The sequence below is a fragment of the Branchiostoma lanceolatum genome, chromosome 1 (assembly GCF_035083965.1).
Source record: "Branchiostoma lanceolatum isolate klBraLanc5 chromosome 1, klBraLanc5.hap2, whole genome shotgun sequence".
Lineage (NCBI taxonomy): Eukaryota > Metazoa > Chordata > Leptocardii > Amphioxiformes > Branchiostomatidae > Branchiostoma > Branchiostoma lanceolatum.
Genome location: NC_089722.1, coordinates 11,562,216 through 11,590,201, shown reverse-complemented (window position 1 = coordinate 11,590,201; position 27,986 = coordinate 11,562,216). Strand labels below are relative to the sequence as shown.

Genomic DNA, 27,986 nt, shown 5'->3' with positions numbered 1-27,986 from the left:
TTAGCTGCTGTGTGTATGTGTGTCTCATCTTCATAAGTCTTTTTATCAGAACTACATGTGGTAATCTCAAAAATCATAATAGACTATACATATCAACATTATCCCTCATCCTGGTACCTCGTCATGCAGCCAATGCAAATTTTGATGTGAAATTGAAGAGGCTCCCTCAGTTGTTGGAAGGTTATGTACAGAATTGTTGTACACCATATGTCACATAAATAATTATTAGGATGATTCCGGTTCAGGTGCAACAGCCTTGTTAAACAAACTCCATATTTCCTCGCTGTACACAGAGGACCTCGAGAGCCAGATGCGGGACTTACAGGAGGCCAACGAGTGTGCGGTGGGTGAGCTTTCCCGCGCCGAGCAGGAGGTGGACAAGGTGAAGGAGGAAAATGAGAGTCTGCGGACGGTCAACGACCTCAGCATCGGGGACCTGCGGGAGGAGAACCAGAACCTGAAGGAACAGGTGGGAAGCGCAGAGGTCTAGTCATTAGCACTCGCTTTGGGATCACTTCGCAGCAAGAGAGAGAGAGAGAGAGTTTGAATTCCATCCTAGTTGTCAATGTTCGGAACCCTGATGCATGTATGTTGTATATGTATGCTAAAAAGGTAAAGGTAGTCCCCAAACCTTTTTGAGGCAAAAAATTGTTATCTACAATGTCCAGGGCACGGTATTGGAAGGCGTAGCCCATCCCTCTCCTTCCACCACCTTTTACCTTCCCAACCAAAGTCAGGTATCCATTTTTACACCTGGCTGGAGTGAGGAAAGTTGCTCATGCATAGCTAGTATTACATGTAGTTGAGAACTCGGGTGTTGTACCATGCGGTGAGGGTTGATGTTGTTTCTGAACTGGATATTCATGACGTATTGTTAAAAAGCTGTTTAATGATCCTCTAATTCCAACCCACATCGTCCTGCTGACCAAGCAGCAGTACTCCCACAACCTGTTCAACTCCTCTGACCTGGAGAAGATATGAAATTTTTCTGTCGTTTAACTGTCGTTGCCTTCTGAACCTTCTTTGCAGATTGTTCTGCTGACTAAGCAGCATCAGCAGCAGTCCCACAACCTGTTCAACACCTCCGACCTTGGGCTGGACGAGGAGGTCAAACAGCTGCGCCAGACGTGCCGCCAGCTGCGCGAGAAGAACCACGAGCTGAACGAGGAGAACCTGCGCCAGCGGGACGAGCTGCGGGACATGCGACGGAAACGGGAGCGGGCGCAAAGTGAGCGGAGTGGCTACAGACTCGGTGACTCCTGGGGTTCTGGTGCAGGTAATGGTGGCGGGTGGTCTTATAACAGGGTTTCTGGTTGGGTGATGGTCTCATCTTAGGGTTTCTTGTTTTAGTGAGGTGGTCTCACAAGGATTTTTATGCAGAAAATAGGTCTCACATCATGATTTCATTTGAAATAGCAGTGCAACATTTTTCCTTTCATGAGATGGTCTTTCTTGTGGAGGAAATATTTTCCTTTCCAACAGCTTTCCAAGCAACATCAAATTGACGGTTATGTCATCTGGCAATGTCTGAATCACACTTCTTCTCTTGTCTGCAGGTGACAAGTCGGACCTGCAGGAAAAGATGGAGCGGTACAAGCAGGAGCGTCAGACCGCCAGAGACGAGGTCAACGCCCTCAACGCAGAACTCACCAAGGTCAAGGCACAACTGTCCGTCTACACAGCCAACACCCCCAGAATATTGGACCAGTCCGTGGGCTTCTCTAGTCCCAAGATTCATAGCACCTCGACCAACGTGCTCCCGTCCAGGTTTGACCCCTCACCCCTGATAGGGTCAAAGTTGAACGGGAGTGTGGAAGACCAGCACCACAGCCGAAGGTCGTTTGAGAGGAAGACCTCTCCCTCTGCATATAATGGTTGGGACGGTAAGTGTTTGTTGTATTGATGTGACTTGTTTAGCCTAACTTAACCTCAGAATCAATGAGTTTTACTAGTTCTACTTTTAATATTTTTGGACATCCCAATTTCATATGTTGGAAAATCATACCATGAAGTATTTGATTGCATGCTTTACTCTAATCTTTTCCATACCAGGATAAAACCCTGCTATTGTCGCTCACCCGACATGCACACTGCTGGAAAAGGTTACAGTCCTTAAGCCGGTGAATTTAGCCGTGGTCCATTGTTCACTGTGCTTATTAGTTGAAAATAGTTGGGGAATTTCCCCAGTACAATGAACCAGTAAATACTGAACATAGCATCTGTCTTCTCTGTCTATGGCCAGTGTCTTTAGGGCGCTGCATGTAAACTTGTTTGAACTGGTTTTCACTTTTTCCATGTAGCAAAAGATGCCCTGGATGGTTCCCCCCAGTCCGATGCGTCTGACTCCACCACCCTGCTCCTGGCGCCATGGCGACCGCACGAAGGCTTCGGAGCAACGGACGATGCAGAATCATTGATTGGGACAGACACTGGACTCGGCAGCACAAAAGGTCAGGGGTCAGATCTAGAAAATGCATGTTCAGTCATCAGCATACTTGTTGAAGATTCCAATAAATTTAAAAGCCAATTTTTTAAAAGAAATTACGGCTGAAATTGAATTGGTCAAGCCACCTGTATGACCACCATTCGGCATAACACATCAGCTGATTGTTTTTAATAAAATCATAATGCACATTAATATTAGATATCCCTAGGCCTGGGCTTAATCATTTTGATTTTTAAGTACAGCACTTACATTGTATACAATGTGTAGTGGTATTCAAAGCCCACTAGCATTGCTGAACTGCTATATGTTAGATTTACCCAAATCATACTTGACAATGTTGTACCATAGCACCACGGTCCCACCTTGTCTGAACTCAGAATCAATATTATAAGTACAACGCTTATCAAGTTGAAAACATGTAGTAGTATTTTATGTCCACTAGTGTCACTAAGTTAGACATATTTAGAAGTACCTGACTGTATATATTTGATGATCCCCCCAAGCATAACCCATTTTAGACCTTAGTGTATTCTAGTGAAATAAATCCTGAAGACTGGTTACCATACCATGTTTTCATTAGACCTGAGTCTTTGTAGAAGCTATTTTCTGTTTTACTCTAACTTGTATTGCAGGAGAACCTCTCACCCTTTTTCCTACCAGTAAGTCTCATAGTTACTGCTAGTCGATACTAGGACCACACAAACATGGCTTTATGGATGACATCCTTTGGAGACAGCCAATGAGATAGAAAATGGAGAAAAAAAATCTAGTTTTCTATAATTGTAGATCTCTTCACAGCATTCACTCAAATCTTTGAGAGGACATGACGACAATTACTTATCTTCTCATTTAAGGTTACGTTTTGTCCAGGGTGTTTGTGTTCAAACTACTTTATGTTTTGATAAGGACTTGTATGGGCTTAAATGGATTTATATGGCCTCAAAGCTCAAACAAACAGTCAAACAAAACCCATTGGTCAAATACAGTGGGATTTCGGTAGAACGAAAGAAATTTAACAAAATCAGTACATGGATGTCATCCGTAGAATCAAGTTTGTGTGGCTCAACTTTTTATGCACATAAAATAATGTCTTTAAAAGTAACACACCCTCTCTCTCCTGAACTGGGTTTTCCAGAGTCTAGTGCCTTCTCTAGTCATCCCTACCCTGATGCTGATGGCTACAGTAGTACAGACATAGAGTCTCACTCAGGTTAGATGTCTGCCTGCCTGGCTTACATTTCTCTCTGCTGTGCTGTTTCCTAGTGTATGTTTGGTGTTATGGTTATAGGTCAGGGTTTAAGTTTACAATGATTGTTTTGCTGCAAATGTCTTGAAAAAAGGCCTGAAGGTACATATAGGTAATCAAAGTATTCCATTTATAATTTTTTCATTGTTTTCAAAGTTTCAGTGCCCTTTGGCTATGTGTTTTTCCCTAGAAAAAGAAACTGAAGAAACCAGCATAAGAAACTAAAATAGACCCCTAGCCAGATTGTACATTCTTGCCAGGAAAATACTCAGGCTGTCTTGTTAAACTTGCAGGAAGCACAGATAAAACAGTCTACTTTTTCCTTTGGAGGAAAGGAAGTTGAAATGAACTCGAGTTTTTGGTCCATTTCAGATTACTGAAATGATAGGGCAACATAAAGAGTGTGGTTTGTGGTCTATGCACAGTAGAGAAGACAGAACTTAGGTCCTAAATTTCTCTTCACAACTTCAGCCCCTTACAGAGATGTTCACATCATGGGGTCATCCAAAGGTCGTCGCCGTAGCAACTCCATCTCCTCCAGTAGTGACATCTCGTCATTCGACACTGACACGGATAAGGACTACGGTCGCTACTCCAGCAAGGCACGACAGAAACGATCGGGGTCGGGCGAGAGGAGCCCACGCTCAAGGAAAGGTCGGTAGAAGGGTTTATAATTCAAGATTTCATAATTATGCTATTTCCATACACACACTCTATACATACTATACCAACAAGCTTTCGATCAGTCCTCTGATCCTTCTAATGTGGAAATTTCTTTACTTTGTGTACAGAAATAGGGTATAAAAATCTTTATCATGCCAATTGATGTTACATACATGTACCATAAATCTTGTAAACTTCCATTGGTTGTGACAGAGAAGACAGATCCTATGTACAGAATTTACTGATGCATTGTACTGGGAAATTCCTGTAGCTCTTTTTGACAAGTACAATGAACTGTGGACCACAGCTAAGGACTGCAACCCTTTTCAGTAACGTGACGTCAGGTGGGGGACAAGTGGACAACAGCTGGGATTCGAACTCACGACTTCTTGGTGCAGAGGCTGGGTCACTTACGACTGGACTATGCAATGTTTGTTTGTAATGATCCATCCCTATTGTTTACAGATTACATAGGAAAGTCCAGCTCGCTGCAGAGTTTACCTACGATGAGCAGTGACACGGAGGGCCTGCTGGCGGAACCGCCAACGGGCCGCCGCAGCAAACGGTCATCGCCACGTGGACCGTCCCCGCCAGGCTTCCGCAGCGTCAGCCCCAAGGCCATTGCTACACAACACAACAGGGACTTCCACACCATGAGGTACATCCTCTTTTAAAAGGCAATAACTGAAACAACCCAGATGAACGGAGACAAATCATATGTCCACTCTTGTCTTGTTTTGTGTTTCTGTAATACCGTGTATGTGCAAGCATATGCAAAGGTATGTTAATAGATTTGTTAGGACTTCAACCATGAAATCTGTATCATATTAACTTTTATATTTTTCTCTGCCTCTTCTCTCATGACCTCAATGAAAAGTGGCCAGCTGACTGGTTGAAGTTTTTCATGAATAGACATTAAGGCTCAAACAAAGAGTGGTAGTGAAAGCATCAAGCAAGTTTGCTAGAGAAAGGTCCTGACAACACTTAAAGCTAGAATTCAGTAGGATCGCCTACGCATAACGCTGAATTCAGGAAATCAGTTACTCAAGATGTGGCTTTATCACTATGAATTACAAGGAAAAAAAAAAATTTCTCTATGAAATATACTAAATCAAAATAGCCTTACAGAAAAGTGGAAAAGTGATAGATGACTTATTTCTTCTTTTCTCCAGTTCCAGCACCCCAAACCTGAGTGTACCCTCCCGCCCCCCGTTCGTGCCCCGCTCCCCGGGCGACGTGCAGGTCGGGTACAAGTGTAAGTTCTCGCGCCCGGGCGGGAAGATCAGCAAGGGAAGCGTCATGTATGTGGGACACCTGCCGGGACGCAGCGAGGCTTACCTGGGTGTGGAGCTGGACTCCGAAGGTAGGAGGGGCCTTCTGGTTTCTTTTTACATTCAAATTTGCTTGCATTTGAGGAAGGAAATACTGTAAAAGTGGAAATGTTCACTGGGATTTTATTTTGTGTTATGAATAAAATTGAGTGTTCGCTGTGGTTTTTCAACTTGCGGTTGAAAAAATAATAAGAAGCAAGAGGGTAGACGGGGGTAAAGGGTTCATTGCAAAAACATGAAACGTATGTCCTCATTTACATTACTGTATGATTGAGTCAATGGGAAAAATGTTCAAAGGGACCATCAAAAAGTGGCCACAATGACCAAGAAGCGTTCAAGTTTGATCTTGTTTTTTTGTTTCAGATGGAAAGCATGACGGTGTGTACAATGGACAGAGATTCTTTGTGTGGTAAGTTTTTTTTTCCTTCTAATTGATGTTTCATTTCCATAAGCCGTTGGTCTCCCTAAAGTTAACTACAGTCAAACCTGCCCAAGGCGACCACCCGGCGGACCGAGCAAAAACGGTCGCGATGGACAGGTGGTCGCCATGAAGAGAATTCCACTCACATGTTTCCAGGTCGAGGTTTTCAATACAGTACATAAATGGATGGAAAATTATGTGAATTTAGACCCCCACCAGGTTCAATCCTCATTGACAGAAAGATCCTACAAAAATTACATTTTCCGTTATCGTCGTAATAATTGTATACCGCTAAATCGTGTACAAAATTTTGTCGTAATTTTGACTACAAAACAATGGTTGCCTCGATGATCGCAGCGCCCTCCCGCATTCACAGGATACATTAAATAGTACACACTCACACACACGCACATCATCGGAGTTTTAAGGCCTAAGACAAATCCCTAGAAAACACCTGCTGACCCCAGCCTTTTTTGGGGCGCCGACCGCTGGATAAAACGAGCAAAAAGTTTTCGATCTGAAAATTAAAGCTGAAAACGGAACGGTGTGATTTCGTCGTGCCGCGCCGCATCGAAAGGTAAGTCAGTGCAGCAGAACGCACACCGTCCAATAAAGGTTTGTGAGATTCATGGAAATAAAAAGAAAATAAGAATATTAATTTTAAGTAATAACTAGAGTATTCGTAAATGTTCATACACAAAAGCAACGTGTTTTAGAAAGGTCAGCGGTACGCCAAATCCGGGCCGCGCCAAATCCAAGATGGCGTCGGGACCAAGGAACAATATTTCTCGCCCGACGTTTTGCCCGCCGCGAAGTCATTTTTCGACGGAATTTAGTAAGACTCAGACAGATTTTTGTTGAAATACAAGAAATAGATAGTAGTTTCTGTGAAATCTGACTTTTTGACGCCATGCACTACGTATTCGTTTTGAAAATTGAGTTTAAACCGAACTGAGTTTGCGGTTAACTATAAGATTACGGCGATAGGCACAACAACATCACAAACATTTGTCTTTACAATGTTTATAGAGGGAACGTTTTATTAAACACTTCATGGAGGAATCGATGCTATAACATTGCTATTCCATATATTTTTGTCTTTATTTTTGTCCTTCAAATTCTTGAAAACATTTCCGTGAAATCCGACAGCAAAATGATCCGATGTCACCACACGCTTGAAAATTAGGCGGCCGCCATGGGCAGGGATTGTGCTCTGTGCGGTCCCAATTCGTGGCGGTCGCGGTCGCGTTGGACAGGTGGTCGCCTTGGGCAGGCAGCTTAATGTTTGTGCCTATGGGGAAAATTTTCGGGACCGAGAAAAAGTGGTCGCCATGACCAGGTGGTCGCGTTGAAAAGGTGGTCGCCTAGGCAGGTTTGACTGTATGACATTTAAAGCATCATTGTGTGATTAACTACAAGAAGCCAGTGTATACTTTTCCTTATTTGCTGTTGCCACATTTAGCTTGTGCTAAGAATGGGAGCCTTGTTTGTATATTATATACTGTATACTGAAAAAATTCAAATGTTCATATGTATTTCTCAATCACATTTTGCAAAATAGCCAACAGCTGCCTCTGTCTTCCATTCTACAGTAAACCAAATAAGGGTGTGTTCGTCAGTTTCAACAAAGTCATCATGGTGTGGGGATGACCAACATAAACAGCAGGGGCAGAACGATCCAGACCAGCACCTTCCAGCGTAACCTCCAAGCAGACGTGTAGTTTCTGCTTTTGTTCTTATACATATTTTACCTCTTTTTTTAATATCCGTCAAGTAATGCAGTTTTAATACGTAACGGAAAAACATACCATTACGGAAAAGACAACATTGTACATCACGGGAACAAATGTGAAAGAAACCATTTGAAGATACACATCACCTTAGAAGTGACTTCCAACTGACACCTTGACTTAATGGTATGTCATATTCCTTGTACGTCGTCATAGGATTTTACTGCTGTAGAATTTTCAAGCAGGCTGTGACATTAGTCTTGTGTGAAAAACTTTCCGACATCTTAATTTAATAGATATTGGAAGACCACTATTGTTTGTTTTGAATAATGCCAGTGTATATTTTTTATTTTGTTGTTGTTCATACTTTACTAGTCTAAGAGCTCTACTGTAAAATCACTGTGTTGTTAGGGAGATACAACTCTTGTTTATTATTTACTGGTCTGCCCAACACTGTTGACAGGTCATTCTGTACATTCCATGTCCTCGTGTGCTGTTCAGAACTTCTCAAAACTTGAAATAAGGCTATCGCCATGACAACTGAACATAAATAATATGATGTACTGCAGGAAACTTAAGATTCAAGATTTATTTTCCAAATTCCGATAGCCAAGGGCTTTTGGTTTAGTATATGGTTGTATGGCAAAGTTATGTTGAAGAGCATGCTACCTTCTGTATTATATTTTTATGGTAGTGCATGGAGTTATAGATATATATATGACTTTTGAAGTTTGCTGGGATTTCCACATTTCTAGCCAACTATCCGGTGATACAGGAAACATGTTGTGCAGATCTGCAGTGACTGAACAGAAAGTTTGGAGTTTGTCTGGCTACAAAATTTCTCAACTTCTCAACCCTCAGAATCCTGTAACAGACATACATGTATATCATACAGGTAGTTGAATTCAGAGTCTGTTCATGTGTTTCTTGAATTCTGTACAGTTTTTATGTGACCTGAGTATGACTGCATAAATACTGAGACGTAGATACTGAAAACCTTGTTTTATGATATATTCTCTGGTAGTCACTTCTCTACATAATGTACCCATGTTTTTAGCAGCAGAATGTTTTTAGATATAGCCATTCATATTTTAGCTCTATCATTTCACTGTTCATTACCCCTCATGAATTAAGGTTAACCTTCTTTCTGCAAAGGTAGACTTTTGTATAGTTTGTAGGAACAGGTAGCAGGGAGAAGGTTAGGACAAGTTGTACATTTTAAAGATCATGCCAGTTTTTATGAATACAATGAACATTCAATGAAATCATTGTCTTTAATTAATTGAGACTAATTGTTCAGTACAGTGAATAGTTTCAACCAGTTAGTAAATTACTGGTAAAGAAAGTTCTTTCGACACACGTCAATTAATGCTTTTCGCCTGCTAACATTGTGGTGACCGTTTGCCACCTTTCCAAGGGCAATAGTCAGTTGATATTTGACCAGTGAAGTGCCATGGAAACTTTGATAGGCTTATTCCAACCTTATATTTTGTTTTTTTTCACTGCTGTTTACATATTTGAAAGTGTAACTTGCTGAAGATATGTTGCCAATGTTATGTTATTTTTACAAGTGCAGTCATTGCCATATTGACAGTGACAGTTGTTGATAATGGTCAGAGCTTACAAAAAATTACTCACAATGTTTCAATATGAAGGTATCAAGATAGATGTACAGGTACAATTCTTTCCGTCATGATTCATGAATTACAAATAATCCAAGACCAGGCTATGATAATAGATTTAGTAGTTACTGGCGACTATGTTTTTAGTGGTTTGTGTTTGAAGGGGTGCGGTTCAAAATCTGCTGTTCCATTGGTTGGTTATGACCTCTCACGACCTTGACCTCTATTAGATGTTAGCGTGTTCTTGTACATGTGTTTTTTAGATGTATTGTTGGTGTTGGGTAATGTTGTTGAAAATAATGTGCCAATCCAATCGTTTAAAACTAAATCTGGTGTAAATATTATTGTAATTTCGATGAAACAAATGGAGTACATATTTTACTACAATGGGAAAAGTGTTTGTCTTTTTAAAAAGTTGGTGAATAATTTTCTGGAACAATTGTTATCTTGTTCCTTGTGCCCAATCATTATAATTGCAGGGCATGACTCTTCAATTGTATGAAATCTCTCCTAGATTTACGTATGTCCACTGATGAAGTAAAGATTTTGTGTCAAGAAAAATTGTGTCCTTGTTTTTCACAGGTGATCATAGAATAAGATTTACCTGCTTTTGTATGGATGTTAACGTTTCATTAAGAATTCCAGAATTAGGATCATTAATTATGCACTGCAAATGAATCAAGTAAGCCAGGCAAATCAATGTCTGAAATCTGATGATTTTCTGACAGCCTGAAATAAATACTTTTGCTTTATATGTGAATGCTTTGGGGTTGGCATTTATGTTTTGGGTAGATGTCGGAAGTTAAACACTATACGTGCTGTTACATTCTGACTTACATGAAAATGTGCCATTAACCCATTGACCAGTGCACACTATGTGGCAATTTTGCCATTTGTGATGATAGAAGATAAGGAGGTGATTAATACGATGTTGGGTGAAAGGTGAAAGTGGTCTCGAACCGGTTCAAATAAACAGTTCAGCTACTCATTTACTGGTCGTGACAGAAAAGACAGACGCTATGTACGGTATACGTACAGTTCGCTATGTACAGTCCATGACAGTCCATCACTACTAGGAATTTCCCCTAGCTCTTAAACAGTAAAAAGTGGTCCTCGGCTCAATGTCCCATCTTAAGGACTCAACCCTTTCCAGCATCGTGCATATTGGGTTAGTGACAACGGCCGGGATTCGAACTCACGAAATTCAGAGGCAGGGTCACAAACCACTGGACTTCGGACGCTATGAATTTGGAAATAGAAAATAAAGAGGCTAGTCAGCACTTTTTGGCAGTGTCCACTCCAACATCCGTCGGTGCCCATGAAGTTTGGTGACCCGGCGTGCGTTGACTCGATGTCGGAAGGGGCAGACGGTGTTCAGTTCCTTCAGGAAGTTTCGCATCTTCATCCCACTGACATTGCGAACCTCAGACATCTTGGGTACGTCCTTGGTGCTGAAAACAGGGTGGGAAGACTCAGGCCACTTGTGAACCAGCAGGGCAGCACGGAGATACTGATTGAACACACCCCAGTTATCGAAATACTCTGCTACCGATGCGAGTCCTGCGCTTAGAAAGATAGGCATCATAGTCATCAAACCTGCCTGTCCGCTGAACATACCGGGCTGCCCTTGGGCCCAGTCGGGCCGGTCTGGCTCGTGCCGAAGGTCTTCTATGGCCTGCTTGAACAACGACATGATCAGCGGGACATCAAGTTGAGGTGGTGTCGCTTCTTCGGGAAAACACATGGCCCAGTTGATAAACTCCGTGATGATGACAGCCTTATTGTTGTCTTTCCTTAACAGAGGACGAAACGTTTCCAGAAGAATGGGGTAGTTGATGTAGTCGCTGATGTTACTGGTAAAGATTCGATCAAACTGAATCTCGACTGGAAGGTTTGCCTGTACATTGAGACAGTTATCTAAAATCACATGGCAGGACACGCGTCCTTGGTTAAAAAGGTCGGCAAATTTCTTCACAACAGCATCGATGTAGTGAGAGAACATCTTCAGGAGATCATCGCCATAACTTTGCGCTTTTACTTCAAGATAGTCCCAATCAGAGAAGGGCATTGCGTCATCGTTAATGCCTGCTGCAATCTTCCCCATGTGTTTGGTGATAGTCGGCAATCTAGGATGCCACAAGGCTTCGTCATGAGCAGGGTTCCAGGCGGCCAGGGTGACGTTGTCACGACAGGCACGTTTCCGTCTTGGATCTGACTCGGGAAGGAGAATCCCGTTCTTGAACCAGTCTTTTGCTGATTTCCGATGACGACGTGGTATGCTTTTCAGATACAGACCCACACCTTCCTTAGCCAGCTCGTAGGTTAGTTGGAGCTGTTCCTGGGGACTTTTCTGCATCGCCTCTTCTCCGGTCAGAAGGGACAGCCATAGTTGAAACACTGGCCGAATCTCAACCCACTGCTCTGCTGACACGGTCACCCTACTCCCGCACAGCGTGTCTGTATCTTCAGGGAGTGACAGGAGCTCCATCAGACACTCCTGCGCCTTCGTGGCCTCTTCTTCCGCGATCTTGACAGAGTACCAAATCTGTGTCAGCTGTTGGGCCACATCTTCTCCTTTGTATTTCCAAAGAAAGTGCAGAAAGAACACGTTCCTGGCTAATACTTGTCGGTCGATGTCATTCAGAACAAAATGGACACTGCCGTCAAACGACGGTTTCAGTCCAGCCACTGTTGCCATCGCGTTCCGAAGATTTCCTACACCTACCAACAAAATAGTCATTTTGTCAGGGTACTCGCCCTCATTTTGGTCTATCTTAATTAAGTCCTGCGCAGGGGAGTTTCCCCAGTAGTAAGGAAAGGCGCTCAGTCTCGTTCCACTAAAGATTTGTGGCAGTGTCTTGGCAACATGGACAATTTTCTCTCGAGTTTCTTTGCAAGATTGTTTGTGACTTCCCCAGTCAGCTTTCTGGCAGGTTGCACTGCAATACCAGATCTTCTCGCAAGCTGCGCACGTCTTGATGTCTCCTGCAACCGTCGAACAAACTGAACACTTGTGCTTTACGACACAATTGGTGCACTCCACCTGTGATGGTGAGCAAAAATTCCCCAATGATTATATATAGAAGTCTTAAAAGAATTAAGTAGGCACAGCTTATGCTTTAAATGAACTAGTTAGTCACACTGAATACAACATGAGCTTGGCAAGCGGTACTACTGATAATCACTGCAATACTGACCTCATGACGGAACTTGTCCCTCTTCTGACACTCTGAGCTGCAGTACCGCGCCAGCTCGCAGCCTGCGCACTTAGTCCGGCCCGGACGGCCACAGCGCCAACACACACCAACTCTGCTGTCCATCTGTTAAAGTCACTAGTAAAAGTTAGCCTCCACCAGGCCTTCCTAAGGGGTTGTTGATAGTAGAATTGTCAAGATTGATATAGTGAAAAATTGGCCAGGGCAGGAGAGAGATAGAACTGCGGCAAGGGTAACATTTCCCTTGGGAAGACTACTAATTAGAAGACTTTCAACTGCGTGGGTAAATGTTACCCTATCACCCCTACCAATCAAACCACGTGAATCGCATTGAAACTCAGATTCGTATCAGCCATTTCCCGACAAATCCCTTTCTTACTTGCGTTAACGACTACATCTGACAAAACAAACTCGCCAGTGAGATGGTGGAGGGTGTCAGCGACCGCGACCGCGATTTAACGTTTAGAAAAAAATAGTTTCTACTACTTTTCTCTAAACGTTAAATCGCGGTCACTTTCAATCACTTCCAAAGTGCAAAAATTGCCAATCTGAAAACATCTTTGGAAAGCTGACACCTACCACCATCTCACTGGCGAGTTTGTTTTGTCAGATGTAGTCGTTAACGCAAGTTAGAAAGGGATTTGTCGGGAAATGGCTGATACGAATCTGGGTCAGTTCAATGCGATTCACGTGGTTCGATTGGTCGGGGTGCCTATGGTGGCCAAACTCCCGTGGCAAATTATACTCCCAATCTGGCTAAATTTTACAATTTTTCAGCCAGCGTAGTTAGTCTAGTGGGGGAAACGGGGAGCATGTGCTCAACTTAGCGAGTACACAACATGTACGTTAAAACGTAAATGACGCAGATCTGCACTTCTTACAGCCACACCACTGTAACTCTGTTGTACTTACAATTGATGCCATAAAAGTTAGTACAAATTACCCCAGCTAGACCAGAGACTAATTTGTTTGACTCGGCACGTACTAGGGCGTGTAGTAAACAATGTGTGATGTCATGTAGCTATGGCACCGACGACTTGCATGGCAGCTTGAAACGCAGTGAAACACCAATGAAACGGAATGAATTGTGCTTACTGGCCAAATACCCTAACATATCAATAGACTATAAAGGTAACGTCTACCAGACTGTCACTGCATATTTGTTTGACAGAAAATGCGAAGATTGGTCGAGAACATGTAAACTAACAGGTGAGTTAAAAATCCACCCTGCACCCTTCAAGGTCACCATGTTTACAGTACCTGAGCTCACCAGACTGTGGCACCTGTGCATCCACTCACCGTCGGTTACCTCAGCGGGCAAAGGGACCGTATAGAAGACCTGTAGCTATAGCTAGCCACAAAAGGTAGCATTTTGTACAAAAAAACAAGACCTTCTGTAAACAGCACAAGGCGCCTTACCAACAAGTTTCAACAGTAGAAGTCAAAACAATTCCTTTGTTTTGTGTTGCGCAGTTTGGTTGTAACACGACAAGATCACGTGCTGGGCGTAGCCAATAGCTTATTGTGTGCCTGTTCACGTGTACAAGCGATCCATATCAGGTTAACGACAAGTTCTTTGGTCATGTAGTCGTATTTGTTTCATTTCCTGATGCCTTTGAATGTACATTTCTTTGATAGGATAGATGTTAAAAATCCAAGTCAAACGTGAATATTCATGATGGTAACAATGCAAAGTGAAACAGCAAGCTGAGGGAGTGTTGTCGGTTCACACTGATGGTAAATGTACGTACCCGCAGTCGGCAGGGTTTAAAAGAGACACTCCACGGCAGACTGAAGTACTGCAACCACAGCTCATAGCAAAATAGTTTATATCTACTCAGTTTATTTTTTGTTTCAGATGGAAAGCATGACGGTGTGTACAATGGACAGATATTTTTGTGTGGTAGGTATTTTTTCCTTGACGTTGATAATTCATGTTTCATTTCCATAAGCTGTTGGTTTTCCTAAGGTTAGCTCAATAAAACAGAATGTCAGTAGGATGTTACCGAGGTATTGACTACAAGAAGCCAATGTATACTTTTTTCATAGTGCAGTAGGCACTGGAACATTGATATAGCTGGTGCTAAGAGTGGGAGCATTGATTGTACATATATATACTGAAAAAAATTCAATTGTCCACGAGTATTTCTAGATAAAGTTTTGCAAAATAGCCAATAGCTGACTCTTAAATTTGTCTCCCATTCTCCAGTAAACCAAATAAGGGTGCGTTCGTCAGTTTCAACAAGGTCATCATGGTGTGGGGATACCCACATGAACAGCAGGGGCAAAATGTTCCAGACCGGCACCTTCCAGCGTAACCTCCAAGCAGACGTGTGGTTTCCGCTTTTGTTCTTATACATCTTTTTTTTAATATCCGTAGCAATGCGGTTTTATTACTCAATGGCAAAACATACCAATATGGAAAAGACATGTGTTTTTAGATGTATTGTTGGTGTTGCGTAATGTTGAAAATAACGTACCAATCCAATTTTTTAAAACTAAATCTGGTGTAAATATTATTGTAATTTCGATTAAACAAATGGAGTACATATTTTACTACAATGGGAAAAGTGTTTGTCTTTTTAAAACGTTGGTGAATGATTTGCTGGTACAAATGTTATCCTGTTTCTGATGTGCCGAATCATAAAATTGCAGGGCATGACTCTTCAATTGTATAAAATATCTTCTAGATTTACGTATGTCCACTGATGAAGTAAAGATTTTCTGTCAATAAAAGTTGTCTTGTTGTCTCACCTGTCCATGGGTGTCTAGAATAAGATTTACCTTTTTTGTATTGAGAATCCCATAAAAATCTAATTCTGCAATGCAAATGAATCAAGTTTTACACAGCAAGTTCCAGAGACAAATTCAACATGGTAGATAAATATATGAATAGGAAACACTGCAGATTATCATAACTCGAGAAGTAAAACATAGAAACCAACCTGACGAGATCGGTACAGCTTTATTTTCATGTTCAGAAAGACAATATACCAACACAATGCACTGCAGTAATGTAGCAGTACATGCTTGTACTGTACATTGTTTCATGTATTGTACATCTATTTAGGTCTACCTTCCATAATCTACATGTTAGTTGTAATAATCGTTTTAAGGTACCCATCATATTGCTAGCTTGGACTATCAATACAGACAGTGCTCATGTATTTCTCTTTCATTTTGCAATACACGACTTTATATTGTCAAAATACATGCTGCTTTAACTTGGTGACTCGTGCAGAATATACACAATAGGGCCATGCTGTGCTCACAATAATCTGGTACACATGTACATGTATGTTGAACATTGCCTGGACATAACATATAAATACACTACTCAAAACACTTATCTGCTGACTCAGAACAACAGTCATACCTACAGTGTGTGACAGGTGCAACACAAGACAATTTATAGAAATTATACCAGGCGGCTTATCTCTACTTTGATTTGCTAGGTTCTAAAATAACCTCTTATCAACCATTACTTTTTACCCTCTTTTTTTGTAGATCTTCTTTGCTAGTAACCCAACCTCTTGTACTTAGTGTTTTTGCTTACATGTCATACATACAAATGGCGTTGTTTCACTTCTTTGCAGATACAAAGCATTCTTACACTGCCTGCAAAATTCAACACAAGTTGGAGGCATTCCAAGCTGCAATATCCTAGATTAAATGTCAATGTTCATCCTTTTATTTTTAGTCTTCTTCATTTGTGAGACCAGGAACGCCGATTCTGTGATCTGTTGCTGGATCTGAAGCTTAGATCTGCAAAAGAAAAGGAAAAGATAAATGTTACTACTAACAGTTTCGTCAGGTTGGTATATCAATTCAACATAGTTTTCTTAGGCACACAACCTAAGATATAGATGTAAGGAAATAATGATATGTAATCATATACTTAAACAATGTTGTTTGGAGGCAGATTACAATTAATATTTATAAGGGAGGCTATAATTATCTGTAAGTGTATGTGTGCTGTCTCTGTTATTATTTGGCTTTTGTTGTGACCCATGTATGTCCATATTCTGTTAGTATTTGAATTTGTAATTTATTTTGGAAAAACCAATCAAGAGAAAAAAAAAGTTAACGTTACTCACATTTTCAATTTCATCCTCTTCTCTCTCAAAGTCATCGAAGGTGATGTCATCCTCCTCGCCACCCTCACCATAAGTGACTGTGTCATTGATTCGTACTGAGGGAGAGAGAAAAACATACAAGAAATGATTAAGAAACTTTAAGTCAACATTCTTCATTTAGAAAATTTTTGTAACTGAACGCTAAATGTCTGCTTGGATGATGTGGTAAGTTGAAACGAAACATAAACACACTCCTGCGTATACTCCTGCATATCTAAAATGTAACAGAAATGTTGAAGTATGAACTATGGTAAGGGTATAACAGCAAAATTGGAATACATGCACATCTGAGAAAGACTTACCAGATTCTGGCAACTCTCCATACAACTTCAGGTTCCGTGCCTCATCTGCATTGTACTTCAGGATCACATCTGCCTTTGCATCCTGCACAATTAACAAGACCGATTAAGAAAAAAAATATTACAAGGGTACACATCTAACTTTATATAAACTGTAATAACCAATGCATGTTATGTCAACCATTTACTTAGAACTTTGATTTTGAACAAACTTTTTTTTAAGTTGATCATTTCTGGTTTTACATTTGTTACATGGGAAATCTGTGTTACAGTGAAAGAGGTACATGACCAATAGTACTGGAACACAGAAGCACAGTGAAGACTGATCATGTTTTTCTAATAATACCATGGTGAATGAAGTCTGCTCACCTGGTACTCTCTCAGCCCCACCAGAATGATGTCTGATGTGTTAATCCACACCTGTGGACAAACAAATACATGGATAAACAAGTAGAAAACACATTACTTGCAAACACTGTTCACATATTGAAAATACATAATCTTTTTCCATTTAATTTTAATATTTGACTATTTTTGGCCAACATATGACATCTGTAGCCAGCTAAAGCCTGTCACACATTCGGGACCTTCCCCCAACCTTGTCCCCAACCAAGGTTGGAGGTAGCTTTAGGCCATGCCTGTCTTTGGTTGTTTAATGGTGGTTGTCACCATTAAACAACCAATACATGACTTAACCCCAACCAAGCTCCGAATGTTTTAACCATTTTGAAACATTCGGCTGGCACAGCCAACTAGTAGCCAACCTTGCAGACCTGCAGGAAATCACAGCCAACCTTACTCCCAACCAACCCCCAACAATGGTCTGGGGAAGGTTGGGAGTGGTCGGGAGGTCAAGGTCGGCTACTTGTGACAGGACTTAAAGATTAAACAATAGGTCAATCCTACCTTTTTCCTTAGCTTCCCTCTGATATGACACAATCGTTTCTGGCCATCGAAGCACATGGCCTCCAGTCTGCCATTCCCCAACATCTTTGTCACCTGTGCATACTCTACAGACACAAGAGAAGGAAAAAATTAGGGAAATGTGTTTGTTTTCCCTGAAACAGAGCAAAAAGGAACAAAAGCTATGTTATCAGTTTTTACATATTCATCCCACACAAAACACACACACAGGATAGAGATTATTTATCTTGTTTACTGCGACACGTTTTACATACACACATGGGAACACAACATTAAACAAGCGAAAGCCTGACCAAACTTGAAACAAGCTGATGTCAAGAGCATAGTTAGTAAGTTACCTTGTCCATCCTCCTTGAACACCAACTCTCTCTTCTCAGACTCATTCTCATTCTTTCCCCTTCTTCGGTTCTTTCCTCCCTTACCTGGAAAAGAAAGACCATTATGGTAACAACAATTGCAGATCTTGAACTAGACGCACTGTGTTGAAGTCAAAGACTCACATGTATCTCTGGGTCTTTCTCTCCATACCACATGGTAGTGTTACTGTTAATTTTTCTCGATAAACAAAGCATGCGCCATATTGGCTTACATCATCATCACCATTGCTACCCCCATATGGCTCCATCAGGGGCAAGGTAGGGGAGAGTTCAGGTCCCGGGCTAGGGCGGGCAGGCCTCCAGCCTGGCAAGGAATGACTCATTATAGTGGGAGCCGTCAGAAACCTGCCAGGCAGCCTGCCACTGAGGAATGGTACAGGGGAGAAACCTGTACTTAGGTCCTGACTAAGTTACCTATCTGCATACTGTGTAATTATGTAATTTTTGATAATTTGTTCTTATATCTACTCGATATCTCAAATATTATGGCTACTTGGCAAAGACTTGTGCTACAAGACATTTGCCATAAGGACATGAGTAACCAATCAGCCATGCCTGTTCAGAAAAATTCTTCTGAAAACAGAAGTGATCATCACTCTTCTGATATCTGACCATGTCATAAGTATTTTCCTTGAAATTAAAACAGCCAAGGCTATGTGGTAAGGACTACATGATGGTTAACAACCACAAATATAAGTTTGGACTTATAAATGCACACAACATACAGGCACATGGGTATAAGTAAAAGTTTGGCCACAAAAAGAAAATTTACATGCAGACAACGTACTGCCCCCCTCCCCACAGACGTGTTACTTTAACAAAAGGGAAACCATACAACCCCCATTCTAAATCCATTGACAATATCAACAACTAGAATATCAACAACTAGAATATGATGGGAATATTTTTGCTCGATTTAAAAGTGCCGTAACGTCATGGGACAACGTTTCGTTGCCATTAAAATGAATATATATTCAGGGGGATCATGACGCATGGCACAAAACACACGTGAAAAACACCGCCTCACTTACCCTTATTCTTCGGCATCTTTACCGCTCAGACGTAACTTTCTCCAACAGATAGTTTCTATGGTATCTCTGAGGAAAGATCACTCCGACAAAAGACGCCTGTAACGTTACAGAAAGCACAAAATTGGGGAAAGTCACGGGCTGGATCTTTTCACCATACGGTCCAGATGTCGACAAATGGCGCAACTTCCTCCCGGTCGACTGCGGTGCATGCTGGGAGATATCATTGACGGGATTCTTTTTACTGTTTCCCGCCAGGATCGATTGGGTTGAACCAACAAATAGATAATGGGGGTGGGATTTAGACGTGTAGCGGGTAATATTGACTGAAATAAAGGGGTATCTAAATATCACATAAACAGGATGCGGTGTGTCATGATCCTGTCAAGAAATACACAAAATTCTCCAAATTAAATGTTGGCGACCGCCCGTCCATGGTATTAGTGACCCTGCGGGCCGGTTGGGCGTTTTGACTTCTGTTTAGGACAGCAAATAGTAATTATGATTTATGAAATATGTATTTTGCATTCAAAGTGCATTTCGACTAGATGATATGCTAAATAGAACTTTATTTTTCAAGAATTCATTAACCCGCACCACGTCTCCAGTGAAACAGTTAACCAGTTCAAGAATCAACTAGATCGACATTGGAAGGAGCTAATGCACGAACACGGCGGAAGCGAATAGATCAGTCCACAACAGGCGCTGCCTTCCTCGACTGAAGATGGTATAAAGGTATAAAGGTATAAACGAACTCAATTATTAAAAGGCTTCAGGAAGAAACTTGAAAGTAAAACATCACAGGATTTTTTAAAGATGCCAACATGTTCTACTCACACAGTTTAATTATCAGGTTTTTACTGTGGATATATAGATTATCTTCTGGTTGTTATGCGGCTACGGTCAATTATAGAGATGTTAAATAATGTATGCATTACAACCTATACCGACACGCACCTGCCGGAGCCTACATCAATCACCTGCAGCTCGCAGGTGCCCGGGGATACCTTACCGGTCCGGTTACCTGACCCGCGCACGTCCCCATGGAGACGGCGGCCACGCGCGGCGCCTTTTGTTTGACTCCAACACGACTGTACAAATACCCACACCTTGCAGTGTCACAGGCCCGTCGTGATTCAGGGCACTTCCTCTCAAGAAGGACTCAAAATTCTCTGATTTAGAGGTAAGTTGGGTTTGCTGTACCCTTTCACATCCTCTGTCAAGCATAGATTCTTTCAGAAGGTCCAAAATCTTGTTACTTTTAACAGTAAGGTTACCTTCTTATCGAATTTCTGTGTGTGTGCCTTGAAACATCGGGTTACTGTGCAGTCACACGTCAGTCGTCTAATCAGTAGCCCGTGCACTCTACACAGGTAATACTAGCCTAGCTTACCTTGAACAGATATCGTCATAAACTATGATAAGCACAATTTGTATTAGAGAAAGATCTTGAGTTTGAATGGCCCTTGCGGCGTCCTCAACCCCATACAAGGGCCCTCTTTTCATTGACAGCCAAGCATGAACAGAACAGATATACTATATGTCACTAATAATGCGAACAAGAGATCCAGAACACGGCCGCATTGTAGCATATAGTCTACAGGTTGTCTCGTTTTAAGCTGCCGTATGTCGTTCGTTCACATTTAGTGGAAAAGCATGGAGTTGTACCAATATTAGGCATTTGAACAAATAAGATATGTTTTAATACACTACACTCTCGTTAGATATCGTTCACAAATGTCACATAAGTATCCGGTTATCATCAACGAGATCAAGACCTGAATGTTTTAGGAACTCTCAACCACAATATTGACGTGTGTTACGACTGTCTAGTCCAATAAGCCACACAGGTTGACCAGCTGAAAGAACAGCATTGTCAGTCTAATCCACAGTTGTTTACCTCCATAAAGCCGTTGTTATTACCTGTTGCCAAGGTATGTCCCGACAGGTGTGTAGCTAGGATTATGATTCACAGTAAAGGTTTACACTCTCTTGTATGGTATACTTGGTGCGATCATTGGTTTTAGCATGTATATACGTTGATTTGTTGATGACAGCGGTCGATATATTGTAGTCCAGGAGATCAACAACACAAACAAAGTGAAGTGGGGAGGGGCATTATAGAACGATTTCTCTACCATCCAGTGAAAGTTGTCCATATATATGTAACCTTCTCTGTGCACTTGCGTTGGAACGGTGTCCTTGTCGTGACCAACTTACAGGCATGTTAACTGTGTTTCCAAGTAACAGAGGTATCAGCGATGATTAACGTTTCAGTATTACTATACTTAATCTAAATCTTTTGTTTTGTTAGGGTCACTTTATCGATACTCTAGTGCAATCAGCAAGGTCTTGAATACGACAGCGGGGAGAGACAATAAATCTGCGGGAACTATGGAGACGGCACAGAGATTACAAAGTTCAAGCCTGGACTCCTTCTATCAGAACCCCTTCGGAAAACCGTTTGGCTTTCACTCCAAGACAGAGTTCGACGCTAAAAACGCACTTGTTCTCACAAGAAGCGACACGTTCTTGTTGATAAAACCGCCCAAACAAGAGGACATTTGGAGAAGAAAACCACCAAGTTTCTGCTGCGATGCTTACGATCCGAAACCACCTACACGGAACAGTCGGGAAGCGATGCAGCCGTGGAAGTACGGCACACAGCTCGGTGACTGGAAACGTCAGAAGGAACAGATGCAGAAACAAAGCCAAGAACTGGTTCTGCCGAACATCTTAAAACCTAAGAAACCTCAAAGTCCCCTGTTTCAGACGAGATTTAAAATCCACGATCCGTTTGAGGCGAAGAAAGATTCTGTAAGAAGACTGGTGTTCAAACCTGATCAGTTCGAGAATCCTACTCCTCACGACTTTAGACAGGTGAGTCAGATAACTTTTATTGATTCTGAATCTAGAGAAAAATGCACTTAAAACATAGACACCACTAGAGCCAACTATTGGGCCTGTTACAGATCATTGCCTTCTGTCTGTTTGGTCAATACAGACCGAGAACTGTTGCCACACCAGGTTGACAAAGGAGTTGCGTGGTAATAGTACTAATACGATTCGACTGAGCGATTTGACCAAGTTAATGGTATAGCACAAAACTAAGTACAGTATTCACTTAGCAGTATTCACTTAGCAGTATACCAACAAGGCGTGAAATTTCTACTGACGTGTAACTACGACATTGCTTTTATTCGAGTAGCTGCCAATAGTTGTTGACTCTGTCGGAGACTGCTGGTTGTTTGATTGTGTATGTATGTAAGTTAAGGTTGGCAACAGATGGTGTCAAAGTGTCGGGGAACCACATCGAGGATTGGAACGGATCATGAAATTTGATTGACACGAAAGTTGACGGTACTAAGACCGATGTATGATCCATAAACGTCTGCAAGGACTGGGTGATGATAATTGATATATATATATATATATATATATATATATATATATATAATATATATATATATATATATATATATATATATATATATATATATATATATATATATATATATATATATATATATATATATATATATATATATATATATATATATAATGGTACATGTGTCTTGTGCAGAAGACACAGGAGTGTCGCATTGTAGTGCCATTGAATTCAGTTTGTTCACTTCTGCTTTATTTTTTTTTACACAGTATCCACCCCTAAAGAAACTCGGCCTTCCGGAGTTCGAAACTGAGTATGAAAAGGACCCAGGCAACCTCAACTTCAAGTCAAAACGGCTCAACCAGAGTAAGTAAATGATTCTTCAAGTTACGCATGTAAATTGATACTTTGTCTATTGTATAATTGTCTCAACGGAGAAATACTTATAGCCTCCTTGGTCAATATTGACCATGGTAAAATCCAACGGGGAAACCAAGCAAGAAAGACGTGCTGTAGTGATCTCATCATGCAAATCCCCAATCCTAAAGCTTATTTCGAACAGTTAGTCTACTAAGTAGTAACTGACATGTCTATTTATCAACCAGTTTCAGGTCTGGCCCACTCTGACGTCGGTCGTGACGTAGACAAGGGCCGACAGATGTACCGACCGAAGATTGCCGAACCGAAGTGGGACGCGAAACTCATCCATCCCAAGGAGGAATGGCCGAACCGATACTATGCATACACGGTATGTAATTTTCACGTTATTGATACGAATTAGTCAGCATAAGTTCTCTGGAAGGAGAACCACTCAGGTGCAAGGTGCAATTTTTTGTCCTTTTCAAAATATAGCTTCCCGTGATGGCGTCTACTTTTGCTCTTTAAGTAGAGGTTCGGCTCCGGCTTGTTTTTTACGTCCTTTCAGGCGTTTTTATTGCGGTTTCCATTTTTCAGGTGTTACCTTTTGTCAGTCAGCTGGTGGACAAAAAAACACAGACAAAATAGAAAGCCCGACAAAAAAACGCAAGAAAAGACGTCAAAAACTAGCCGGAGCCGACCCTCTTCTTGGAGAGTACAATAGTCTAATTCTGCCTATGCCCATACAAATTGTACATTCTAATTTCTATGTAATTTGAAAGTAAAAAAAACTTTGTTTTTTTCGCTTTAGCGTTTCCGGAGACCTAACCGCCGTGTGCACAGCGCCTTCATGGAGCGTGTGGAGGACCAGCTGACGGAACAGTGGGCACAGGAGAGGGAACAACAACCCACGGGTAGAAGGGCAAGAACGACGGGAGTCAGCCTCAGGAGAAACACGGGACAAGGGGGTGTCAGAGAACGGACTGTTGTGACTCGGGCATGAGTCAGGTTGTGACCAATATGCAAATGTATATATAAGAGAGAAAACATGACATTATAGATTATTGTTAAAGAGAATCAATCATATTTTCACTTGTGTATACGTCTTTTCTATGTACTGCGGTTATCGATGCAAGCTTAGGTTAGCCGAATATTATTCTAGCACTACGTACATTAGATGCTAATAGCTAATCTCTGTAAAGCTTATGAGACAAGTTTGTTAATTAATGAACGTTAACATACCAAACCACACATGATATTGCGTTTATTTTTCATTTTATTCCACTGTGCATTTTCTTGTGCCTTTTTGTGCAATTGTGCCGAAAAACAATTTTCTCCAATAAAGTTACGTATTCCTTATGCGATTCTTTGCATGTGTTGTTCAACTGGTTTAACTGAACAGAGGTTGCGATTGTTTTACGTTATCAGATAAGGCGTTCACTGGTACCCATTGATTAAACATTTAGAGCACAAAGTTTAACACAAGCTTTGACAATGCAAAATCAATGGTGATATGAGAAACCATGACTTGCACAACAAAGGTTTCCTCTACCCCCTTCGTCAACCAGAGGTCAATTCTCATTCTAGACAAAAACTTTGCCACAGCCGCTTAAGTTTCAACATTCTGTTTCTTTGTTTATATTTGAGCCACCAAATCACGGTGTTGATCAGGCTAAAGCTATATCATGCAACAGTGCTGTCTCTGAATATTTTGGTTGAAATTTGAGATGATGCGTAGTGTACCGATCATTGGAGTATTGGTAAAGCGGTCACACATGTACGTACAGACGGGTCCCACTGTCTATACCCTGGGTTAATTATTAGGCAGAACAATCAAGTGACCTTTATTATGCAAACTGGGCCACATGCTGAACGGCCGAGGCCACTATTGTAATGGGGAGTGATCTGGGAAGATTCGAAAGATCCATGAGTTGTTCTGAAAAAGAAAGGAATGTTGCATAATTCACCAACAGAAAATGAGAGTACCACCGTTGAATTCTGTTCTCTGGTCTAGTATATTTGTGGGCCCAGACGGTTTTTTTGCTACCCTAACTATTAAACACATTAAACTTTGACCCTGCTATCAAAGTTTGCCCCTGGTCTACAGCTTTTAGCCAAGTGTGGTCTGCTCTGTGACTTTGCACAAATCCAGAGTCTCGTAACGTTGTCCAGTCTATGATCTACTGCCCATCATGGCCTCACAACTGCTCATCCGTGTGGTGGTGTTCGCTGCGATGATGTTGGCGTGTTTACAGCCCACTATGGGGGCGGGGCTGTGGGCCAAGGCGTTCGCCGTGCTCCTGGCGTCCGTGCTCTCCTGGACGGTCTGCAGGTTTCTACCCGTCACGGAGGTGGACGGAAAGGGCAAGGCGGTGTTGGTGACGGGGTGTGATACCGGGTTTGGGAAGGAGGTGTCCCAGGTCCTGCACGACAGAGGCTTCACGGTGTTCTCGGGGTGTGTTCTCAAGGTATGTGAGCAACTACTCAAAGTATTTAAATAGTCCGCAGGTGAGATTGTCAACGATACTAGAGCGCTTGAACTACAGTCTCTCTGGTCATAGCTAGATCTAAGGGGATCTACTCAGCTAAATAGTTGAAAATAGTAAGTGTTCATTATAGACAATTACATTTATATAATTCAGATAAGCAGCTTTTATACCTATTTTGTACACTGTTCTTTTATGTATGTTATTTGCATTTAGCCTTCGGGCATGAATTTGCAATAAACTTATCATTGTTCAAAGTCTGTTGGGGACAAGCTGCATGTTGTACGCATTGATTATTTTGGACTGATTAATGTTTGCATTATCAAAGTTTATGTGATGCTGTTTGTTGAGGAAGCAAAGGTAATTGGACAAATATGTGTAATGTCTTGATATTTGTCATACCGTCAATATTGTCATTGATGATACCGAGTAAGGAGTAAAGACGTCGACGTGGTGAGTACTACCCGGAGAGTTAAAGGATTATTGTGAACCAAAAGAGATACATGTATATACCTTGGTGAGTTACACTTGATTGGTGAAAAGTAGTATACAATCTAATCTGCAAGCAGATTTCGGTTGTCAAGACTGTGTCCATGGGCCGAAACAGTGTCCAGGGCAAACGCTGGCCATCATTGGCCCAGCCCTGGACACTGTTTCGGCCTATGGCTACTGTCTTGACAGCCGAAATCTGCTTGGAGATTAACGTTACATACAATAATCAATGATACACACATTGATTCCCAATGCTTGAAGGACAAGGGTGGGGAGGGTGCACGTGAACTGGCCGCCATAGGATCTCCTCGTCTCCACGTGCTGCAGATGGACGTCACCAGTGACGACAGTCTGTGGAAAGCCAGACAGTACATGGAAGAGAACCTACCTGACAAGGATGCAGGTAAGATATCGATTTACTTAACGTATACGTACATCGTCATGACTAGGCTATGAATGTACCTAAAAAAAATCTACATCTTGCCATGGCTCTTTCTCCAGGAGGACAGATGAAAAATTTATCTTTCTTTTTGAAGCTTTGCATGTAGGCTTGTGGGCCATCCTGAACAATGCAGGTACGTCCACCTATGGTCTGGTGGAGTGGTGCCCCATAGAGACCTACAAACGAGTGGCCGAAGTCAACCTGTGGGGTACGGTCAGGGTCACCAAGGTCTTCCTGCCACTTGTACGGAAAGCGAAAGGTACAACTATGATTTGGTTCATAGTAACGTCAATGTAAAGGTTTCTGTCATGATCATAAAGGGTCACAGGGGAATTTACGAATCAACGTTATGTTCAATGTCCAGGGCGAGTGATCAACGTTGCCAGTGGGCTGGGCCGCAGCTGTGCCCCGTCCCGCTCGGCGTACGGCATCACTAAGTACGGCGTGGAGAGCTTCTCGGACGTCCTGCGGTACGAGATGAAACGGTGGGGTGTGGACGTCAGCATCATCGAGCCCGGCAACTTCATCAGCGCCACCAACATCTTCAACAAGCAGGGCATAGAGAGGACGGCCAAGGTTACTTTATCTTCTTAAAAGTCTTTGTCTCAAAATATTGTATTACACGTATGTAACACGTATATATCACTTTACGCTTATAATAATTATTAAACACAATTAATTACATGCCCATAGCACACAGAAAGTTTGTAGCTATAGCACATTGACGGGGGAACTTTGAATAGGCAGTAGAGCCTATACATGTACAGTTTATAATGATGTTCGCGTTTTTCGCGTGAACTCCTTCTTACTCAAAAAGTGTTCGCGCAGCTACGTTTATCATTCAGCATTGACATTGTAAACTTCTTTTTCACAGGAACTTTGGGACGGCATGACAGATGAAGTGAAGAAGGACTATGGTAAGAAGGCCCTGGATGACTACAAACTCCTGATGCACCAGTACGCTACTGAGGGCAGCCGTGACACCTCGCCTGTCGTGGATGCCATGGTGGCGGCTGTGGTTGCCGTCCGTCCCAAAGTGCGCTACAATCCCATGCAGTTCTACTGGCACGTCAGAACCTTCATCATGACCCATCTACCAGAGTGGATCGCAGACAACATCTACATCTACTGAGAGGGTCTTTAAAGTAACCAATTAATCCTGAGATATCCAACTCGATGAATCACAGCTCTTTTGTGTTTGATAACAGTAACGCTGTAGTCTCGGATCAATTTGTATTAGTTTTCCTTTCAAATAAACGATGTACATTCACAAGTGCTTCGTGTGTAACTTTCGGTACGTCTCTATTGTCTATAACCGTTTAACGTTAGTACCTTTCTGGTCAATGATCAGTCTATGTATGAATACGAAAATCGGTAGGGACT

At 41.8% G+C, this 27,986-nt stretch overlaps 5 protein-coding genes across 8 annotated transcripts in view; 3 read left to right on the top strand and 2 right to left on the bottom strand.

Moving 5' to 3' along the window:
* The window catches only part of LOC136434365 (uncharacterized), a 41,129-nt gene extending 31,380 nt beyond the window's left edge, over positions 1 to 9,749 (top strand). For 2 of the 4 annotated variants that reach the window (XM_066427151.1, XM_066427175.1), the window contains 10 exons: positions 294 to 469; positions 1,030 to 1,276; positions 1,557 to 1,883; positions 2,301 to 2,450; positions 3,582 to 3,656; positions 4,164 to 4,346; positions 4,821 to 5,013; positions 5,528 to 5,718; positions 6,050 to 6,095; positions 7,700 to 9,749. In XM_066427151.1, coding sequence (XP_066283248.1) covers positions 294 to 469; positions 1,030 to 1,276; positions 1,557 to 1,883; positions 2,301 to 2,450; positions 3,582 to 3,656; positions 4,164 to 4,346; positions 4,821 to 5,013; positions 5,528 to 5,718; positions 6,050 to 6,095; positions 7,700 to 7,757 — 1,646 coding nt within the window. In that variant the 3' untranslated portion in view covers positions 7,758 to 9,749. The remainder of the gene's footprint in view (positions 1 to 293; positions 470 to 1,029; positions 1,277 to 1,556; positions 1,884 to 2,300; positions 2,451 to 3,581; positions 3,657 to 4,163; positions 4,347 to 4,820; positions 5,014 to 5,527; positions 5,719 to 6,049; positions 6,096 to 7,699) is intronic. The other 2 variants (XM_066427160.1, XM_066427168.1) reach the window with 2 other exon arrangements.
* Positions 7,699 to 14,136, bottom strand: LOC136434391 (uncharacterized). Its single transcript, XM_066427185.1, has 3 exons — positions 13,935 to 14,136; positions 12,657 to 12,779; positions 7,699 to 12,502 (listed from the first exon to the last, which is right to left on the bottom strand). Exons 2-3 carry the CDS (start codon positions 12,777 to 12,779, stop codon positions 10,730 to 10,732), a joined length of 1,896 nt encoding a protein of 631 aa, XP_066283282.1. The 5' UTR covers positions 13,935 to 14,136; the 3' UTR covers positions 7,699 to 10,729.
* A 2,206-nt stretch (positions 14,137 to 16,342) lies between these two features.
* Positions 16,343 to 19,624, bottom strand: LOC136434355 (eukaryotic translation initiation factor 1A, X-chromosomal-like). Its single transcript, XM_066427143.1, has 7 exons — positions 19,442 to 19,624; positions 18,372 to 18,455; positions 18,016 to 18,119; positions 17,479 to 17,529; positions 17,113 to 17,194; positions 16,772 to 16,866; positions 16,343 to 16,439 (listed from the first exon to the last, which is right to left on the bottom strand). Exons 1-7 carry the CDS (start codon positions 19,455 to 19,457, stop codon positions 16,434 to 16,436), a joined length of 438 nt encoding a protein of 145 aa, XP_066283240.1. The 5' UTR covers positions 19,458 to 19,624; the 3' UTR covers positions 16,343 to 16,433.
* Positions 19,625 to 20,470: 846 nt separating this feature from the next.
* Positions 20,471 to 24,542, top strand: LOC136434304 (putative uncharacterized protein C7orf78). The gene is made up of 5 exons (XM_066427036.1): positions 20,471 to 20,621; positions 21,753 to 22,318; positions 23,096 to 23,192; positions 23,432 to 23,574; positions 23,995 to 24,542. The coding sequence occupies exons 2-5, from the start codon at positions 21,833 to 21,835 to the stop codon at positions 24,184 to 24,186; spliced, it is 918 nt and encodes a 305-aa protein (XP_066283133.1). The 5' UTR covers positions 20,471 to 20,621; positions 21,753 to 21,832; the 3' UTR covers positions 24,187 to 24,542.
* A 340-nt stretch (positions 24,543 to 24,882) lies between these two features.
* LOC136434288 (D-beta-hydroxybutyrate dehydrogenase, mitochondrial-like) lies at positions 24,883 to 27,895 on the top strand. Its single transcript, XM_066427010.1, has 5 exons — positions 24,883 to 25,651; positions 26,423 to 26,564; positions 26,710 to 26,862; positions 26,968 to 27,179; positions 27,478 to 27,895. The coding sequence occupies exons 1-5, from the start codon at positions 25,376 to 25,378 to the stop codon at positions 27,733 to 27,735; spliced, it is 1,041 nt and encodes a 346-aa protein (XP_066283107.1). The 5' UTR covers positions 24,883 to 25,375; the 3' UTR covers positions 27,736 to 27,895.
* The last annotated feature ends 91 nt before the right edge of the window (positions 27,896 to 27,986 follow it).

Coding starts and splice junctions, on each gene's coding strand:
- LOC136434391 (XM_066427185.1), bottom strand. CDS start 12,779: ATGGACAGCAGAGTTGGTGTGTGTTGGCGCTGTGGCCGTCCGGGCCGG. Junction 12,503..12,656: donor GGGACAAGTTCCGTCATGAG/GTCAGTATTGCA, acceptor TCACCATCACAG/GTGGAGTGCACCAATTGTGT.
- LOC136434355 (XM_066427143.1), bottom strand. Junction 18,120..18,371: donor GTTCAAGGAGGATGGACAAG/GTAACTTACTAA, acceptor TTGTGTCTGTAG/AGTATGCACAGGTGACAAAG. Junction 17,195..17,478: donor TGGGGCTGAGAGAGTACCAG/GTGAGCAGACTT, acceptor TTAATTGTGCAG/GATGCAAAGGCAGATGTGAT.
- LOC136434304 (XM_066427036.1), top strand. CDS start 21,833: ATGGAGACGGCACAGAGATTACAAAGTTCAAGCCTGGACTCCTTCTAT. Junction 22,319..23,095: donor CTCCTCACGACTTTAGACAG/GTGAGTCAGATA, acceptor TTTTTTACACAG/TATCCACCCCTAAAGAAACT. Junction 23,193..23,431: donor GTCAAAACGGCTCAACCAGA/GTAAGTAAATGA, acceptor TTTATCAACCAG/TTTCAGGTCTGGCCCACTCT.
- LOC136434288 (XM_066427010.1), top strand. CDS start 25,376: ATGGCCTCACAACTGCTCATCCGTGTGGTGGTGTTCGCTGCGATGATG. Junction 25,652..26,422: donor TCTCGGGGTGTGTTCTCAAG/GTATGTGAGCAA, acceptor CAATGCTTGAAG/GACAAGGGTGGGGAGGGTGC. Junction 26,863..26,967: donor ACTTGTACGGAAAGCGAAAG/GTACAACTATGA, acceptor TTCAATGTCCAG/GGCGAGTGATCAACGTTGCC.